The sequence below is a fragment of the Quercus robur genome, chromosome 7 (genome assembly GCF_932294415.1).
Source record: "Quercus robur chromosome 7, dhQueRobu3.1, whole genome shotgun sequence".
Lineage (NCBI taxonomy): Eukaryota > Viridiplantae > Streptophyta > Magnoliopsida > Fagales > Fagaceae > Quercus > Quercus robur.
The window spans coordinates 34,179,135-34,200,483 of record NC_065540.1 but is presented as its reverse complement, the minus strand read 5'-3'; the positions used below and the strand labels follow the sequence as shown (position 1 = coordinate 34,200,483).

At 34.9% G+C, this 21,349-nt stretch overlaps 2 protein-coding genes across 3 annotated transcripts; both read right to left on the bottom strand.

The window, feature by feature from the left end:
• Window positions 1-142: 142 nt before the first annotated feature.
• Window positions 143-4,381, bottom strand: LOC126693168 (U1 small nuclear ribonucleoprotein C-like). Of its 2 annotated transcripts, XM_050389057.1 has the most exons (6): window positions 4,207-4,381; window positions 3,235-3,305; window positions 2,055-2,096; window positions 1,720-1,987; window positions 787-1,059; window positions 143-480 (listed from the first exon to the last, which is right to left on the bottom strand). In XM_050389057.1, the coding sequence occupies exons 2-5, from the start codon at window positions 3,283-3,285 to the stop codon at window positions 800-802; spliced, it is 621 nt and encodes a 206-aa protein (XP_050245014.1). In that variant the 5' UTR covers window positions 3,286-3,305; window positions 4,207-4,381; the 3' UTR covers window positions 143-480; window positions 787-799. The 2 variants fall into 2 exon arrangements, with proteins under 2 accessions (XP_050245014.1, XP_050245013.1); XM_050389056.1 differs by lacking the exon at window positions 143-480 and having other exon boundaries at window positions 591-1,059.
• On the bottom strand, window positions 4,244-5,621 carry LOC126693169 (pentatricopeptide repeat-containing protein At2g22410, mitochondrial-like). The gene has a single exon (XM_050389058.1). It carries the CDS (start codon window positions 5,575-5,577, stop codon window positions 4,609-4,611), a length of 969 nt encoding a protein of 322 aa, XP_050245015.1. The 5' UTR covers window positions 5,578-5,621; the 3' UTR covers window positions 4,244-4,608.
• Between the last annotated feature and the right edge of the window lie 15,728 nt (window positions 5,622-21,349).

Sequence of the window (21,349 nt, the reverse complement as noted above, 5' to 3'; positions counted from 1 at the left end):
CCAAGTTATCTTCAAGCCCCAGTGCCATTCTAACAAAAAGAGGTCCTTGAACACAATTTCTTTTTACTTAGTGAGAAGAGGGAGGAGAAAGGGGGTTGCAGGAAGCCACAAACCGAGAACCCAAACAAAATTACAATACGGATTGGCCAAAAATTGTCTTTTCCTTGCAACCAGCACTTGCTTGCGAATTGGTTTCTGAATACATATTTCAAGCAATAATTGCTGCTACAGCATAAGAGCATGTCAAAGTAGATAATAACTCTCTGTAAACGGTGCTTTTCCAGTAGCAACAACTAGATATGCATCTATGGCATGATTCTTACAAAAATGAGAATGCACAACCATTCTTTATGTTCAGAGCATCATGTGACAAGCTCTTAATGCACATTACATAGTGAGAACTGAAAATCACTGGACCAAATGATGGAAATCCCAACATAGGAGTTGAACCACAAAAATTTATTGGCTTGCTTCATTTGCCTGTGACAAGAGCAATATCACTAATGTCACCATCATAAATACAGGTTATGATACTTGGAGCATCAAACAGATGTACTTATCAAAAAAAAACAAATTAAAGACATGGAGGATTTATGTAATTTTCTTCAATTATATTAAGGATATACAATAGAATCTATATTAGTTTTCAATAGTCACAAGAGTTGATAAAAGAAAATAACAATGTGGGGAATTTCATTTAAAACTGCCTTAGAGTCCCACCTATTGTAAGTTAGAAACAATATATATTTCAGTTTCTTAAGATATTAGCTATGGAAATAAACCAACCAGAAGATCAAGGCTAATGATTAGCCTCAGGAGCTTGAGTGTTGGCATTGAGACTATCATAGCCTCCACCTGTTGATGCCACTGGATTGGCTTGATACAATGGTGGTGTGACCATAGGTGGTGCACCGTTGGAAGAGGTGGGTGCTGCTGTGCTTCCAGGAACTGTTGTAGCTACACTACCAGGAGGCCTTGGAATAGGATTTAATTGAGCAGGTAAGGAAGGAGCACCAGGTGGAGCCATCATAGGTGCCATTGCCGGAGAAGGCATATAACCTGCCAAACCCAAGAGAATTATTTAACATAACACGTTGCTACATGCTTATGGACAAAGAAAAGTTTGCATTGCATACGTTGCACATGGATCAAACATTTTGTACCAAGATCACACATTAAATATAAACCTGGAAGAGAACTAGCATCAAATTTATATTCCATGTGTCTGACAAAGGAGTTTAGGGTAGAACCATTTGATTGATGAAACATAGTGATAATTTTTTAATGTAATAAACATGCAGACACAAATCATAATAATCTGCCAATGTTCTTGTCTATCCACAATTTGATTGCTAAATATTGGGAACCTAATTAAAGATGGATAGCATACAGCAGCAAAAAGTTGGGAAGGGGAAATGACCAACAGATCCTGGCTGGATCAGGGCTGGGATAGTGGCACCCAGTCCTAACCAGTTTAAAAAGGTTTGTTCATGGGAGAGAGCAATAGCATCCCAATTCAGTGATTTCCTCACTAGTTTACGCAAATAACAAAAGAAAGAAAACAGATGTGCACAATAATACCAACTAGCAGTTGCAAAAGCAATGCACCAAGTCAAAGAAAGATAGTAGGCACGGATGAAGCCAAACAATTCAAAATATGAAAATCTACATGCAAAATGTGCTAACACAAGGATAAATGCAAAATGTGTTTCATTTTACTTGGAGCACCAAGGGGTCTTGGCAAAACAGGAGGCCTAATCCCTGGGATTAATGGTGAACTTCCAGGTAACTGTGTGCTACCAGGCATCGGCATTACAGGTGTAGGTAGAATAGGAAGGCGGGGCCTCTGAACCATTAGATGTTGATTGTAAGCAGCACCAACCTGCTGGAATGCTGCAGTTTGCCCAAGATGTTCCTTAATCCTTTGGTCAATGAAGTTTTGGGTTTGTGCCTCCTCAAATTGCTGATAGTATGACCTAACATTTGCCTGTATTTATTAAAAAAATTAGCATATAAATATAATTAAGAGAGAGAGAGAGAGATATGTGAAGTACCTTATGTTTGTAACCTGCATTGTGCTGCTTTCTCACAGATGGCTGAGATAGAAAGACGATATCATCAGCAATATAAAAACATTCATTATGTCAATTTCTAGGAGCTGTAACTATGATATGCAGGAGAAGGCACATTAACAATTTCAAACTTCAAAGGACATAGTTACCGGTAAACCATGCAGATTTTCATACTTAACACTTTTTATGAATAACATAAAATATTATTAAACAAACACACAAATCCAAGGACACAGAGAATACAGAAGAGAAACACTAAAAACATAAAAATAAAAAATAAACAAGGCAATGAACAACAGTGAAGTGTTCTTCTACCCTTTAAAAACTTTGTACCCATTGCACAAGCTCCTTTTTCTGCGGGATCTTGAACTGGAGAGGTGGTTAGTAAGCAGTCATACCAACAACTTTTAAGGAACTAATTCCCAGACTTGAACCCTCAATGTATTGTTTGAATGGAGGACACTTGCCATCACACCAAGGTCCAGAGTCAGACTCTAAGCAATATTGTATCCTTGATATTTAAAAATCCTAAAATACTATTTACAACATCTTAAGCTTGAGGTTGTTTCTAAATCGGCCCCTTGACTATGAAAACTTTTAATTTACACTCTGGAGTATTACAATAATGTCAATGTGCCCTTTCTGTCAACATCCATTAGAATCTTGCAATTAACCCACACAAAAAACAACATCATTTTCAGGCAGGTTAATGGCGAAAATGTGACGGACCATAACAGTAGGAGCACATTGACGTCATTATAATATTCAAGGGTGAAAATTGCAAGCTTTGAGACACTGACTTAAAAGCTACCACAAACTTAAAGAGTGTGTAAAGTGCATTTTTAGCATTCTGAAAATCATAAGAACCCAGAAGATCCCCACAACACAAGACTCACCAAATTGAGCTCCCACGTATAAATAATAATAAGAATAACAGTTCAACTTCAATCTAAGACCTCGATCAAGTTCACAAAGATAAACCCATCAGCTCCTAGTAAAAGACATCGTGTACAAGAAAAACCACACTTTTATTAACAAACAATACCAAACATATGAGGAGTCATCGCATTTGCATGATTTGGTTCAATATTGACATAAATCCTTAAACAGACATACATATAATCCAAATGCACCAAACAATTTAAGAGAGAGAGAGACTTACAGAATCGTGAGTCAAGTAGGTGTCACAGTAATCGCAGTAGTAGCGAGGCATGGCTGTGTTGAATTGAAACCCTAAGGTTCAGAGAGAGAGAGAGAGAGAAGAGCAAACATGGTTTTAAAAACCGGTACGGTGAAAGAACTGAAAAATAAGCAAATTACTGGTTTTATGGTCAAACCGGGGTCCGACTGATGGTTGAACGTCATAAATAATTTAATTATTATTTATTTAAATTATATAAATAATTAAAAGCAAAACCCAGAAACAGATCAGCCCCAAAACCAAAATTTTAATAAGAGTCAAACTGTTGGTCTTAGATTGAAGCAGCACTCAACATTTCTAAGCACAATAATAAACCACCACTAAATTTTTATCCTTAAAGTGTAAAACCCAGAACCAAAATATTAAACTTTTTAATCTAAGATTGAAGCAGCACTCAAAATTCCCAAGCACAATACTAAAACACCACCAAAATCCATATATTATCTATACCAGTTAATTGAGGGCGTATAGGTATAAGACTTAATTTTCCACTCTACAAGACAAGTAGCATAGTGTAAGTATCTTCATGTTTGTATAGCAATTAAAACTCCCAACCACCTATCTACCCTAAACTTTGAATCAAGCTGACTCATTTATTTTCCAACCGATGTTTATTTATCACAGCAGCCCTATTGTACTTCAATGTTAAAAGTTGTTTCAGACAAGTAGTACAAACTTTGTATATCAAATCGTTCCTTTTAACCCTATTTCTTCTAATACTAGTTGCCAGAACTGGTGCCAAAGTTCCAGCAATTATCGTGTTTGGGGACTCATCCGTTGATGCTGGAAACAACAACCAAATCCCAACAAAATTCCCAAGCACAATACTAAAACACCACCAAAATATTTCTAAGCACAAAAACAAATAAAAAACAAAGCAAACCCAATAACAAATCAACCACAAAACCATAGAATTTCACATAAAAACCGAACCTTAGGCTTGAGATTGGAAAAAAAAAATTTCAGAGGCGTGCATGAGGTGAGACCGTGAGAGTGAGGGATATTCAGAGAGAGTGAGCTTGAGTTGAGTGAGGCAGAGGCGTAGAGAGCTTGAGACCGTGAGAGTGAGGTAGGGAGGCAGAGAGCTTGAGATGAGGATTGAGGCGTGAGATGAGAGCGTGATAGTGTTTAGGAGTTTTTAGCTTCCTGGCCAAAACGACGTAGTTTAGGCTGGGAAAAGGACAAAATATCCCAACCGGTCAGTAACCGGTTCGACCATTCCGGTTCGAAGTTCTCCTGTTGAACCGGCCGATTTTCAAAATTTTCCGATTTTTAAACTATTTCCAGTTTTTGCCCATAACCGGACCGAATTGAAGGCCGATTCATAATAGTCCATTAAAACAAATCCCTAGTTTTCACGTCATCTAAAATCTCCCTGGCTGTAACCAAGCAACCACATTTCACATACATATCCAACATAGTGTTTTGCAAATTCAAGCTATAATTCACATTCCTCTTTTTTATATACTTATGGATACTTTTCCCCATATTTAAGTCCCCTTTGAGCGAGCACACTGAAAGTACAACAATCATGGTAACCTCATTTGGCTCAACATCATTCATTAACATCAAATTAAACAATTTCAATGCCTCCTTTGAACAATTATGCACCACATATCCATCAATCATTGAGGTCCAAGTAACCACATCTCTCACAAAACTTTGATCAAACACTTCATGGGCAAAATCCAAATACCCACGTTCAGCATAAAAATAGACCAACCCATTTCGCACTACCAAATCCAAATCAAAACCCATCTTCCAAACCCAGCAATGAACTGATTGCCCCTCTAAAACTATACAAAACTGCTCGCACGCCTTGAGCACAAAAATGAAGCTCCGCCTGTCCATTTCGACGCATTCTTGAGCTATTTGACGAAAAAATGAAAACCCCATGGTGGGAATTTTGGCTTTACAGTAGCCCCTAATCATAGTGTTCCACATATAAGTATTGGGTCTTTCAATCTGAGAAAAAAGGACACGAGCATATTGAATGTCACCAAAATCAGCTAAAGCGCAAAATGCTAAGACGGGGCTCATAGGGAAAGTGTAAGTGATGAGGGCAGTGCGGGTCATTTGGGCTTGAATTTGTTTGAGTTGGAGCATGTTGGTGCATGACTCCATGGTTAACAAAGTTGGTTTGGTGATGATTACATTGGTGGTTGAGTTCCATTTGGCTTTGTTAGTGGAAATTGAAGAGAATGGCCTGAGGCTAAGAGAGTGGAGGTGTAGTTGAGATCTAAGAGTAAGAGTAGAGAGTAGTAGTGAGATCGAGTTTTGAGAAGAAGGAAGAAGGGGTTTCATGTGAAGTTCAAATCTTTGGCTTCAAAATGCATTACGAAGTACCAAAAAGCTTTTCAAATAGTTATAGTCGTTACTCGTTACTTGGTTTTGAAAAATAAAAATAATTTTCAAAAAATTGAATATGAAATATTTACGTGTTTGGCTCCTACTTTTAAGAATAATTTTCAAAATATTAAAAACAAAAACAATTGTTTGGGAGACTATTTTCATTTTTAAAAAAAATATTTACAAAAAGTAATATGTAGAATATGTAGATTACTCTTTTTTTGTGGATAATGATAAGGGAATAGAGTTCATCTTTTTTTTTTTTTAAATGATAAGTTTCAAATTTGAGATGTAAGAATTCTTTTTGTGATAAAAATAAACTCCTAAATTTCAGAGATAAAAGAGTTTGGACAAATATGTGAGGTCCATTGTTTTCAATTTATTTACAACTATGTCATTAAAAATATTTTCTATACCCTGAAAACACCTGCTAAGCCGTTTTCAAAATACTGTTTTAAATCAGGAAAATAGGATATAGTTTTTTGAAAACTGTTTTTAGAAAATATTTGCCAAACAATAAATTCAAGTGTGGGACCCACCATTTTATGGATTGTAAAACAAAAAACTATTTTTAAATACTTTTACCAAACAACCCCTTATATACTATAGTTTTTTGTTTTTTGTTTTTTTTTGACGAATTTTTTTATATAGTTCTTTATTAATGCAGAAGATGCAGTGGGTTCCAGTTAGCTCAACTGGTAAAGTCTCTGATGGTCGAATAATTGATATTTTGGTTTGATAATAAAAATTTATCACCAGGAGTGAACGTCATAGGTTGAAACTCTCTCAAAAAAAAAATGTGAAGAATGCGAAATTTGCTAATCTACAAGATGTCCTAATTTTTGTTTAATTATGTAGTACAACTACCTCTATTTCATTTTTCTTTATAAAAAAAATAATAAAAATTTTCTTTAATTTTTGTTTTATTGTAAATATGTATTTTACATTAAATAGATTAGAACGGCACCATTCTAGTATAGGCAAAACTTTCATATTATATTATGAAATGTGTGTGTGTATATATATATATAAACAGGGTCATGCTTACAAGTGCTCTTAGGACATTGGTTAATAATTCATTTTAGGAAAATTTTGACATCACTTTTATAGGAAATAAAAAAAAACTGTTAAAATATTAATTACTTTTTTTCTTTTTCCATAAAAACTTTCTTTAAATGGATTATTAACTAATACCCTAAGGGCATTTGTTAGCATTTCTCTTATATATATATATATATATATACATAATAACGTATTATGTCATATGTATACCTTTTTATAGTTGGGAAACCACTTTTATAAATGACTATTTCTTTAAAGTACATCTAATATAAGAAATGTTGCAAGCTCTAATATAATTAAGAATCTAAGATTTAAAATACAATATCAAAATGGTTTCCAAAAAAAAAAAAAAACAATATCAAATTTAGGGTTGGAGAAGGTGAATAGAAAGACACTTGAAAAGATGTAATGCCATACAAAAGCTTCATTAGATTTTCAAAAACGCCGTTAAGTGTTGAAAATAAATTAACATACTATATAAGGACTGATTTAGTAGAAGATGGAAAAGTGTAAAATAGAAACCAAAATAGCATCAATATTTTGCCAAAATTGATAAAAATTTCAATTGAACATGGTGTGTAATAGGTTGCCATAAAATAGACCTTGACGCTAATCCAATTTGAACTTAATTTTTCCAGGTTAAACTGAAGCAATATAGATTAAGTGACTTGGCTCCATCTCCTTCAATCAGTTCTCTTACAAAATTGCTTGTTGTTCAAGCAAGGCATTAGAATTTACTATTTAGAAGGCTGAGAGGGTCAACTTCATTTGACAAAAGTTTGCTATGTCTCAGCATGCCTTTATGGCTTGGTTAACCACCTATGATCGATTTGCTACTTGGTGGTATCAAGGTTATTCGTTGAAAAGGGAAAGCATGAAGTCATGTGTTAGTAGATTGGCATTCGTCAATATTGTCTATCATCTATGGGTTCAAAGAACTTCTTAGAGTTATGGAAATTTGGCATTCGAATCCTCTCTAATGAGGTGTGATTCTTCGATTGGTGGGAAATATGAAGTTCAATGACTCTTTGTAAGACAAACTTTGGTGTGCCTAGGGGTGACAATTTTTATCCATATCTATGAACCCACCAATTACCCACCTAATTTGGATAAGTCTTAATCCAACCCATTTGAATATTTGGGTTAAATAAGTAAAGATCCATTAGGTTATTTAATTATATAGGTCTTAATGGATAAACCCACTAATACCCACTAAAATCCATCTAAAATTTAAATAAACAACATAAAATCTAAATTTCTAAAAAATGACCAAAATACTCCCAAAACCTAAAAATGACCAAAATACCCCCAGAACCTAAAAATTATCAAAATACGCCCAAAACCCAAAAATCACCAAAATATTCCTAAAATCCAAAAAATTACCAAAATACTCCCAAAACCTTGAAAATTATCAAAATACCCCAAAAACCCAAAAAAGACCAAAATACCCCATATTGCTAGATATGCATCTATGACATGATTCTTACAAAAATGAAAATGCACAACTATTCTTTATGTTCAGCATGAGAAGCTCTTAATGCACATTACACAGTGAGAAATGAAAATCACTGGACCAAATGATGGAAATCCCAACATAGGAGTTAAACCACAAGAATTTCTTGGCTTGCTTCATTTGCTTGTGACGAGCATTATCACTAATGTCACCATCATAAATACAGGGTATGATATTTGGTGCATCAAACAGATGTACTTATAAAAAATAAAAATAAAAAAAAACAAATTAAAGACATGGAGGATTTATGTAATTTTCTTCAATTATATTAAGGATATACAATAGAATCTATATTAGTTTTCAATAGTCACTAGAGTTGATAAAAGAAAATAACAATGTGGGAAATTTCATTTAAAACTGCCTTAGAGTCCCACCCATTGTAAGTTAAAAACAATATATATTTTAATTTCTTAAGATATTAGATATGGAAATAAACCAACCAGAAGATCAAGGCTAATGATTAGCATCAAGAGCTTGAGTGTTGGCATTGAGACTATCATAGCCTCCACCTGTTGATGCCACTGCATTGGCTTGATACAATGGTGGTGTGACCATAAGTGGTGCATCGTTGGATGAGGTGGGTGCTGCTATGCTTCCCGGAACTGTTGTGCCTACACTACCAGGAGGCCTTGGAATAGGATTTAATTGAGCAGGTAAGGAAGGAGCACTAGGTGGAGCCATCATAGGTGCCATCGCTGGAGAAGGCATATAACCGGCCAATCCCAAGAGAATTATTTAACATAACACGTTGCTACATGCTTACGGACAAAAAACAGTTTGCATTGCATGTCTTGCACATGGATCAAACATTGTGTACCAAGATCACACATTAAATATAAACCTAGAAGAGAACTAGCATCAAATTTATATTCCATGTGTCTGACAAAGGAGTTTAGGGTAGAACCATTTGATTGATGAAACATAGTGATAATATTTTAATGTAGTAAACATGCAGACACAAATCATAATAATCCGCCAATGTTCTTGTCTATCCACCATTTGATTGCTAGATATTGGGAACCTAATTAAAGATGGATAGCATACAGCAGCAAAAAGTTGGGAAGGGGACATGACCAACAGATCCTGGCTGGATCCGGGTTGGGATAGTGGCACCCATTCCTAACCAGTTTAAAAAGGTTTGCTCATGGGAGGGAGCAATAGCCTCCCAATTCAGTGATTTGCTCACTAGTTCATGCAAATAACAAAAGAAAGAAAACAGATGTGCACAATAATATCAACTAGCAGTGGCAAAATGTGAGCAAATCTACATGCAAAACAATATGAAAATCTACATGCAAGTCAAAGAAAGATAGCAGGCACCGATGAAGCCAAACAATTCAAAATATGAAAATCTACATGCAAAATGTGCTAACACAGTTTTAATTTACCTGGAGCACCAAGGGGTCTTGGCAAAACAGGAGGCCTAATCCCTGGGATTAATGGTGAACTTCCAGGTAACTGTGTGCTACCAGGCATCGGCATTACAGGTGTAGGTAGAACAGGAAGGCGAGGCCTCTGAACCATTAGATGTTGATTGTAAGCAGCACCAACCTGTTGGAATGCTGCAATTTTCCCAAGATGTTCCTTAATCCTTTGGTCAATGAAGTTTTAGGTCTGTGCCTCCTCAAATTGCTGATAGTATGACCTAACATTTGCCTATATTTATTAAAATAATTAGCATATAAATATAATTAAGAGAGAGAGAGACAGAGATATGTGAAGTACCTTATGTTTGTAACCTGCATTGTGCTGCTTTCTCACAGATGGCTGAGATAGAAAGACGATATCATCAGCAATATAAAAACATTCATTATGTCAATTTCTAGGAGCTGTAACTATGATATACAGGAGAAGGCGCATTAACAATTTCAAACTTCAAAGGACATAGATACCGGTAAACCATGCAAATTTTCATAGTTACTTTTTATGAATAACATAAAATTTTATTAAACAAACACACAAATCCAATGACACAAAGAATACATAAGAGAAACACTAAAAACATAAAAATAAAAAATAAACTAGGCAATGAACGACAGTGATGTGTTCTTCTACCCTTTAAAAACTTCGTACCCATTGCACAAGCTCCTCTTTCTGCGGGGTCTTGAACTGAGAGAGGTGGTTAGTAAGCAATCATACCAATAACTTTTAAGGAACTAATTCCCAGACTTGAACCCTCAATGTATTGTTTGAATGGAGGACACTTGCCATCACACCAAGGTCCAGAGTCAGACTCTAAGCAATATTGTATCCTTGATATTTAAAAATCCTTAAATACTATTTACAACATCTTAAGTTTGAGGTTGTTTCTAAATCGGCCCCTTGACTATTAAATCCTATTCCAAGGCCTCAAGGTAGTGTAGCCACAACAGTTCCTGGAAGCACAGCAGCACCCACCTCTTCCAACGGTGCACCACCTATGGTCACAACACCATTGTATCAAGCCAATCCAATGGCGTCAACAGGTGGAGGCTATGATAGTCTCAATGCCAACACTCAAGCTCCTGAGGCTAATCATTAGCCTTAATCTTTTGGTTGGTTTATTTACATATCTAATATCTTAAGAAATTGAAATATATATTGCTTATAATTTACAATGGGTGGGACTCTGAGGCAGTTTTAAATGAAATTCCCCACATTGTTATTTTCTTTTATGAACTCTAGTAACTATTGAAAACTAATATAGATTCTATTGTGTATCCTTAATATAATAGAAGAAAATTACATAAATCCTCCATGTCTTTAATTTGTTTTTTTTGATAAGTACATCTGTTTGATGCACCAAGTACCACACCCTGTATTTATGATGGTGACATTAGTGATATTGCTCTTGTTACAAGTTTAGACACTCAATTTTGCACCCATAATTTAATCAAGGAGAATGACTTGAATGACCAATCCATGTACCCCAAAAATCATCCTCCCTCCGACTCACTTTATTTGTCCTGTTTGAAAAGTCAAACTTTTTAAAGGAACATCATTTATTGTCTTGTCTATCTTTTAAAAATGTATAAGTTTCCAAAATTACCTTTAAATAAATTTATCAAAAAATTGAATTAGTAAATTAATAGGGGTATAATAGGAACATTTGTAAATTAATTACTTTTATTTTTAGAAATAGAACAATATTTTGGGACATTCCAAAATGGAATAGAAGACAAACAAAGTGAAACAGAGGGAGTAATTGCATTACATGCATCAATTTGTTCTTGCATTACATGCATCAATTTGTCTTTGCATTACATGCATCAATTCATTCATTGCATATCATAAAAATGATGTTGAGATTCTAACAGTCACAACGGTGATTTCGGTTTTCAAATCGGACCATCGGATCAAAAGATATCACATGATCAAGTTTGCACGGTCAACATGCATTATGTCTAGCTAGAGTCGACCACACATGATTAGTTTAAATTAATTTTGATTGATTAAACAATTAAAATTGATTAAATAATTTTGTGATTGGTTGATAATTAATGTTTAGGGATGCATGCATGGGAATAAAAGGGATGATTAGATAACAATAAAATTGTGGATAATCTGAACTTTCTCTAGATTTATTTTAGGGTATTTATCTTCAAGATAATTATTCTTAAATAGATTGAATTATCCAGAAAATAGATTAAAAAAAAAAATCATAGACGGAGGATGAAAATGCATCTAAGTACAAGGACCGGCTAAAAAATCCTAGAAGAGGAGTCCAAACGGCACTTGAACACGAAAGAGTGTTCAAAGCCATAGGGCCAATTCGGCACTTTTAGAGTGCTGAACGACACTCTAAAAGGGCCGAATTTTCATGTGATGGGCTTTGGCCCAACAGCCTTTGAGTGACGATAAGACACACCTTTTTCGACCTTTACGCAAAAGAATTCATTCGGATTCAAACCATAATCGTCTTTGCCTATTTTTTAGAGTCTTTTAGCCTCTATAAATAGAGACTGAATCTCATAATTCAGCACCTTTTTTTCTACGCTCTGGGAGGCATACGTTTTAGGCTCTCAAATTGCCCATATTTTCTAATCCCTTATTTGAGTGTTGCTACTTAAATTAGGGTTTTTAGATTTCAAAAATAACTAAATATGTTTCTTTGAACCCTAAAACATCCTCTTAAGAACAAGGAGTACTTATGCAAGAGGTTATTTCAATCTCCCTCTCTCTTTTATATTTCATGTTTATGATGATGCATGTTTTCCTTTGTCCATAACATGAGTAGTTAATCATTGTCTTGGTAAAGCAAGATCTTGATTTTGTTTATGTAATTGTTAAGATTTCTTTCTTAATTCCAATTATCTGCATATAAATAATTATTTTTCTCAAAACAAAAAACAGATCTACATCTTTCTTAGATGTAGATCTAAATTTTTCTTAATAAAAAACGGACCTGCATCTTTCTTAAATGTAGATCTAAATTTTTCTTAAAACAAAAACGGATATGCATCTTTCTTATATGTAGATTTGAACTTTTCTTAATAAAAAACGGATCTGCATCTTTCTTAGATGTAGATCTAAATTTTTCTTAAAATAAAAAACAGATCTGCATCTTTCTTAGATATAGATCTAAATTTTTCTTAAAACAAAAAATACAAATCTACATCTTTGATCTAAATTTTTCTTAAAACAAAAAATACAAATCTGCATCTTTCTTAGATGTAGATCTAAATTTTTCTTAATAAAAAACGGATATTCATCTTTCTTAGATGTAGATCTGAATTTTTTTTTTAAACAAAAAAAATCTACATCTTCTTAAATGTAGTTCTGAATTTTTCTTAATCAAAAAATGGATCTGCATCCTCATCGAATACAGATCTAGATTTTTCTTAAATAAAAAACTAATTTGTATCTTTCATAGATACAAATCTGATTTTTTTATGCAGATTTTTAAAGTATAGAAAGAGATTAAACATGATTGTGTTTGCTTTCGTATATTTAATTCATGATTGCATAAATTCATATTATGAGTGAAACTCTCTTCTTAAAAGAAAAATCCTTTTCATTTTTTTTAAACATATAAGAAAAACAGATCTGATTTTTCTGCTACTAAAAAATCATTTTTTTTTTTAAATACTACAAAACAAATCTGAATTTTTGTCATTAAATACCATCTTTTTAAATACTACAAAACAAATCTAGTATTTTGACAAATCAAAACCCTTTTTTTTTTTAGCAATCAAAACATATTTGACTTTTAAAAAAAAACAAAAGAAGAGATTTCATTCATAAATAAATTTATGTGATTTAATTTTTGTATCACATGTTCAACATATCATACATGACTAGGAATGGCAACGGGTCGGGTTCGGGCCGGGTTTTTTCATACCCGGACCCGACCCGCGGGTCTTAGCCCGAAGCCCGAACCCGGCCCGTTTACTAACCGGGTTTTTTTCCCGGGGCCCGAACCCGCCTCCTCCGGACCCCGCGGGCCCCGTGGGCCCCGTTATGCCCTGCTAGATTTGGGCCCAATCCACAGCCCAACCAAAAAAAAAAAAAAAAAAAAAATCCAGGCTTCATTCAGAAATCACAAATCATAGCCAAGCCATTTTCATTAATGCGTGATAAGCTAGTAACAAATCACAAGACCCATGCTTTCATTTTCCACACTTCACATCACATTACAGAATTTATCAGTTATCAAACCAAAAACAATACAACTCAACCCAATAACAGAAATCATGTAAGAATTAGGAAATTAACCCAAAAAAAAAAAAAATTTAGGGAATGAACCCAGAGAGGTGGACGTTGGCTTGGCAAACCCAGGAAATTACGGTGAGCGGTCAGCGGTGACAGATCAGAGAGGGAGGAACGTTGGCTTGGCGTCGACGGCTTAAGCCAAAAACCTCGGGGTGGTGCCGGTGGGACTGAGAGACGGAGACGAAGTGGAACACGACGACGAAGAGATTGATTTTCTGGTACGTTTCGGCGGCGAGAGAAACGCTCCGATCTTCAGAGACGAGGGAGGGAGGGAGGCGTGGGCTGAAGAACAGAAGAAATGAAGATTAGATTTAGGGTTACTGGGTTAGATTATAAGGGTTATATATATAGGAGGGGTATTTTTGTAATATACAGTACCGGGTTTTTATCCGGGTCGGGTTTCGGGTCGGGTCTCGGATTTTTTTAATAAAACCCGGACCCGACCCGGACCCGCTTCGGGTTTTTTTTTTTTAAATCCATACCCGACCCTATTCTTAATCGGACCGGGTAAAATCCGACCCATTAGGGTCGGACCGGACCGGGTACCCGCGGATCAGGTAAAAATTGCCATCCCTATACATGACATGCATAAAAGGTACATTGGTCACAAGAGCCTAGAAGACCAGACTTACTTTGTCTGGGTGGAATGGGTGCCTAACACCTTCCCATTTCGTAACCTAACCTCTAGATTTAGGTTTTTGGCTAAGTAGATCTAGTCTTGTCTTTACTTTTTCTTTTTTCGTTTTTGGTAGAATGTAACTAGGACAAAAGCCATGTATTTTTGGTAGATTGTAACTAGGACCCAAAGCTATGTAACTTTTTAGTTTTCCAAGATATGTAATTCCTTTTATTCAATCAATGAAGAGAACAATTCAATCATGTATTTGTATGTATTTATTTTTTCTTATTTTTTATTTTTTTTATAAAAAAAACGACTCCATACCACTTACCCAAAAAGAGAGGTGCCCTAAAAGGTACCCAAATCTCTTTTTTGAGGGACGCTTTTTTTGAAGTCTCTCACAACAGGCAAATGAAGCAAGCTGAGAAATTCTTGTGGTTCAACTCCTATGTTGGGATTTCCATCATTTGGTCCAGTGATTTTCAGTTCTCACTGTGTAATGTGCATTAAAAGTTTGTCACCTGATGCTGAACATAAAGAATAGTTGTGCATTCTCATTTTTGTAAGAATCATGTCATAGGTGGTGTACATAACCCCAAAAGAGCATCAGATACAATCTTGGAGTCACATTCAAAGTTCACTTCCCTTATACCCACCTCCCAAGCAAACGAAACCCCAACCTCCATAGCTTTTGCTTCGATCTCCAAAGGTCCTAGCAGCTGGTGAATTTGTTTACTTAAAGCTACTATTACCTCTCCTTCATATACTCAAATCACAACACCCACCCCAGCTTGGCAAGATTAACTAAAAACCACCCCATCCACATTCACCTTGTAGCTAGGTGCAATCGGAGCTACCTAGATTTCCTGCACGTCTTCCTTTGGCTGGGATATAGAATGGTTTGCTGTTTGAAATTCATCTAGCAACACCCAAGCTCTCTACACTACCAGATTCACAGATTGTCGTGGGCTCCCATGTCAAGCTGCATTTCGATTATGCCACATACTCCATGCAATCATAAATAACATCTCTAAAAAGTCATTCCCCACATGCTAGATAAAAATGAGATACCAAACCAGATCAACAAATTCACTGTACCTAACTCCTTGTGTTTTGAAGATAATGCCAAATTGGACCCATACTTCACAAGCTGCGTCACACTCCAAAAAAATATGCCCACTAGTTTCTTTACCCAACCCACATGCTTCACATGTATCTTCATCAATAACTTGCTTATGACACAAGTTCACCTTTGTGGGAATAATATTTCGACACACCTTCCAGGCAAAGGACTTAATTTTATTCGATACATTTAAGCTCCAAATTCTCCTCCAAAATGTTATGTGATCCTCACCATTTGAAGTTCCCTCCATGCGTGTCACCATAGAATTAGCCACTGCAATTTTGTACGCTTTACGAATTGTAAAGTTCCCTTTGAGGTGAAAGCCCATACTACCTTGTCCCGTGGCATGCGAACACTTAAAGGGATGCTCAGGATGGAATGAACATCGACCGGAAGAAAAACCTGTCTCACTAGTTCATCACGCCATCCACCAGTCATTGGGTCAATGAGTAGGCTAACTGAGGATTGATCTAGTAAGGTATTCGGTCTAGTAAGCACACTGAATGTGGCTGGCCCATTGAGCCATTTATCTACCCAAATATCAATTGAAGCTCCATTACCCACTTGCCATTTACACCCTTTTCGAACAATATTCTGTGCCGCCAAAATGCTCCTCCATGTATAGGATGGACGAGACCTTAGTGTTGCCCCAAGAAAATCGCTCTCCGGAAAGTATCTAGTCTTTAAAACTCTATAAACCAAAGATGACGTATTGGTTTGAAGCCTCCATCCTTGTTTGGCTAAAAGTGCAAGATTAAAAGCTTTAAGGTCACGAAAGCCTAAGCCACCCTCCTCCTTTGGAGTACAAATTTTATCCCAACTAAGCCATGTCATCTTAACATGTTGAAAAAAAAAAAGAGTGTCCAAATTAAAATCAAAATTTGAAAATTTAAGAGTCAAAAAAAAAAAAAAAAAAAAAAACCTTGTGTAATGTGCAATTTATTATTAAAATAATTACTATATGAATCTTGAAAATGGAATTGTTAGATGGGGACCCAAGTGGGTGGGCGGAGATGCTGAAACGGAAGGCTGAAGGGCGGTGGTGGTGCTGGTGGTGGGCTGCTAATAATGGGAATCAATCACAGTTACGCGAGGAAGATATGTAATAGGGGATACGAAGCCGAATTGGGTTTATGAGGAAGAATAAAGGCTTTCTTTATGGGCCCCCAAGTGAGTCTAAACGATGTGAAAAGGTAAGTCCATTGTTGTCCCAAACCGTGGTTAACACAAGCCCAACTCTCATCCAGTGCTTAGTCCAAACAGATCTAAACCTACATCTTTGTTTTGGACAAGCTGTTTGGTTCTTCTTAGAGATTGGGGAATGGAGGTAAAATTATTCTTTCTTCTTTTTTAAATCAATTTATTCAGGGCAAAGTAAATTACGCTGGTTTGGTTCTATTATTATGGTATTTTTGTTGAGTTAGGGTTATAAAAATTGTATGACTTTAAAAGGTGATTAATTGTTTGATCTGTTAGGGTTAGGATTAGGGTTAGTGTTAGTATAATTGTTCTGTTTTAGGCCTTTTTTTTTTTTTTTTTTTGGAATCATGTGATGTAAACTTGTTTTAGACATGTCTAGTTTCAAAAACATGAAGTCTTGAATCTTCTGATGAGTTTAGTTGTGTTGCATCTTCAAAAAAAAGTGTTGAAATCCGTTAGTTTTTATTCTTTTGTTGTTCTCTTCTTGCCCTATGCTTTCCCATGCTGGGGTTTAGCACCCCTTGTGTATACTATATAATTCTTCTGTTCTAGTTTTTTTTTTTTTGTTTTTTGAAATCATGTCATGTAAATTTGTTTATTATAATCCACTACAACTAAGCATATCTATGTGATATTAATTCTTCTGTTCTAGTTTTTTTTTTTTTTTTTTTGTGGTTTTGATTTGAATTATTTGATGTTATTTTGAATTTGATTGCCTACCTTTGTACATAATTTGGCCTGGATGTTTCGCGATGTTAATATGATGATTTTTTTTTAAATGTGACTTAATTAATAGGAAGCAATTGCGACAGATGTGTCAGAATCATTGCAAAGGAAACTAAATGTTTCATATTATGCGTCATCCATGCATGTAAAGCTAATCCTCTTCAAATAATAATAATTCAATGAAGCTACAATCTTTTTATTGTTTGTTTGTTTTTGTTTTCATTTTCATTTTTCTTTATGTTTTACTTTCAGACATGATTTGAACATGCAACAAGCTCCAGCTTTATCTATACATAGAACCTTTGGATCAGGGGCGGAGCTAGGATTTTTTGTTTGGGGGGGCCAAATTTTGTTACTAATATATTAGTTTCGAGTCAAGATAAACCATCACACTCAGGCATAAACGCACATACATAAATATAAACATTAATATTTTGATACTAGAGTAGGTCATAATTTATAAATATATTGTATATAAAATTAATAACTTTCACATTTGTATATTCGCAAGATAATTTTTTAGAGGAATTTATCATCTTTTAAACTCCAATATTATACAAAAACTGTCTAGTTTGATATTAAACATGTAAAAAAAACGAATTAGAGAAAACAAAAACTACCTTGTTTTTATAACTACTAGATCAATTGAAAATTTCTATTGATTTTTAAGAGCATCATTGAACTAATTCAAACATTTGGGAGGGCCAACTTCTATTTTTTAGCAAAATATTTAAATTTTTTAATACTTATACATAATATAAAATAAATTTTTAAAATTTTGGGGGGGCCATGGCCCCCCCAAGCCTTGCTGTAGCTCCGCCCCTGCTTTGGATCCAAAAGGTTGGTAGTAGTGTGTGCCATAATAAGTTTGAGTCACTCAAATTTTTTTAATAGTGTATTTTTGTGTCCTACTCTATTTCATCCTATTTGATATATTGATTTAATTTGTTTCTCCAGAGGTTGGTAGGCATTATGCATCTTCTAGCACCTCCTGTCCTAAGCTTATAAATCAACTTGCAAATAGTGGGCTTGATCTAGTTAAGATTGCTCAAGATTTCAGTGATCTAAAACGACCAATTGTTAGTCCACAAAATAAGGGCTGTACAGTTCCTATAATTCGGTTTTTTTTTTTTTTTTTGCTGAATAGTTCCTATAATTCGGTTGATACATTATGAGGTGAGTTCACCACTTCCCTAATATTCTCATTCAACAAGGTAGAGTCGTGTTGGAGTATTCTTTGGCTTTTGTAAGTTTTTTATAATTCAAATTCATAAATCTAACTTCTTCTTTTTTGTTGTCTCGGGATAATAGCTATGCTTTAAAGTGGATTTTATTTGTCAACGGTACAACTTTTAATAAAAATGTTACTTAGGGTATATATATTCTTGAGATTTTGATTGTTTCCAATATAATGGTGATAATATTGTTTTGACTGGATGTTGCTTGGATTAATTGCAGAAGAGCTGTATGTCCCTTGTAAGATACGAGTAGGGGTGTGCATGGGTTGGGTTAAGGGGATTTTTTGACCCAACCTATCATGGTGAGTTAAAAAAAATTCAACCCAACCCAACCCAACCCATCACATAAGTCTAACCCAACCCACATGGGTCGGGTTGAACCAATGGGTTTAACAATTTCTTTTATTATTATTATTATTAAATTGAGCAAAATATATATATATATATATATATATATATATATCACACCTGCCATCTGAGTTGATAAAAAAAATATATATTATTATATGAACTAATATTCCAACTCAGTTATACATTAATATATAAACTAATAGGGATAAAACCTTTTTTCGTCCCTACATTTTCACACGATTCTCACTTTGGTCCCTAACTTTTTTTTTCACCACTTTTAATCCCTAAAATCAAAAAGACAATCTCATTTTTGTCCCTATCGTCAATGCCCTAACGGCAAAATCTTAGGTGGCAGATGGAATAGCCTATTAGCTGATGTGGCGCTGATGTAGCACTGATGTGGCGATTAAAATATTATTAAAAAATATTATTTGGCATTTTTATATGTCACGTCAACATTTTAATTTTTTTTTAAAGCCATGTCAGAAATTTTTTTTTAAATTAAATTTAAAGAAAAACCTTAAATCTAATTAATTTAAAATTTTAATTAAAATTTATTTTCTTAATATTCATATTCTTCAACTTTTTCTTCCTGTTCTTCAACTTGTTCTTCGTGTTCTTCACAGACCAAACCCAGCAACCAAGAACTCAAACCCATATCAGAAGAACACAAACAAAAACAAGAAGAAAAAATTAAATTAAATACTAACAGGAAATTTTCTTCATGTTCTTCCCAAATCCAAGAAGCAACCAAACCAATCTCTAGCAAACCCCAAATCCAAATCCAAATCCAGCAACCAAACCCAATCTCCATCAAATCCAGAAAAACAAAAAATAAATCCAAGAAACAAACCCATAAACACAGTAACTAACCCAATCTCTAGCAAACCCATAAACCCAGAATTTTCTTGGGAAACAAACACACAAAAAACCCATAAAATCAAAAAACTCCACATCCTCTTGAACAAAATGTACTCACTTATACCCACACATCACTTCAGTACTCAAATGCTAATCATGAAATCCAAAAAAATAAGCAACAATGTGCTCAAATCCAACTCTCACAAAAATCATAGACAAATCACAGTGAAAAAGAGAAGTGAATAATAGGAAATTTGAAAAAAAAAAAAAAAAAAAAACCCCGTGAACATCAAAATAGAGCACGCTGATCTTGAAGGCTAAGCTTATCGTAGCCAAAGACCTAGCCAAAGCAGATCTACCAATAATCCCCAAAACCAAGCCACGGCACCGTCGCATTCCTCTACAAAGCGGCTGAACGGACCCAAACCAACCCGCGGCGAAGAGAGCATGCCGTGAGAGTAGATGAGTCCTTCTCAACAACCCAAGGAAGAGAGTCATAACCGTATTGGCGATCTCTTCTGCTCTCGAGGCATCCACGTGGAGGAGGCGGAGACTGAGGGTGGAGTCGACGAAGCCAAGGCAAAGGATGAGTTGGTAAGGGCGAAGGCGGCGCTAGGCAGTGCGTGGGAGGTAGGCGAGGGAGTGGAGGATGGTGTGGCATTGTTGTAAAGGATCTTTGGTTTTGGTTTTGATTGCTGTTGCTGCAGTGCTGCTCAACATTCTTCTTCTTCTTCTTTGTTTGTTTTGGTTTAGGGGTTTAGGGCTGTGAATTTGGGGATTTATTGAGGGTAAGAGTGTAAAGAGAGAGAGAAGAGAAGAGAATTTGATTTGATCTGAGATTTAGGAAGCTCCAGCTTATTTTTGTGTTTGTGTTTGTTTTTTAATTAGTTTTTTTTTAAACCATTATTTAATTAGATTTAAGTTTTGCTTTTTAATTTTTTTTATTTTAGTTTAAATTTTCTGACGTGGCTTTAAAAAAAATTAAAATGCTGTCATGGCATATAAAAATGCCAAATAATATTTTTTTAATAATATTTTAATCGCCACATCAATGCTGCATCAACACCACGTCAGCTAATAGGCTATTCTGTCTACCACCTAGGATTTTGCCGTTAGGGCACTGACAGTAGGGACAAAAACGAGATTGCATTTTTGATTTTATGGACTAAAAGCGGTGAAAAAAAAAAAGTTAGGGACCAAAGTGAGAATTTTGTGAAAATGGAGGGACGAAAAAGAGTTTTATCCCAAACTAATATACATTAATATTGGCTATTATATAGGATAGGAGGAAGAGCTGGTTATTTAAAAAAATTATTAATTATATCATATATATTAAATATATG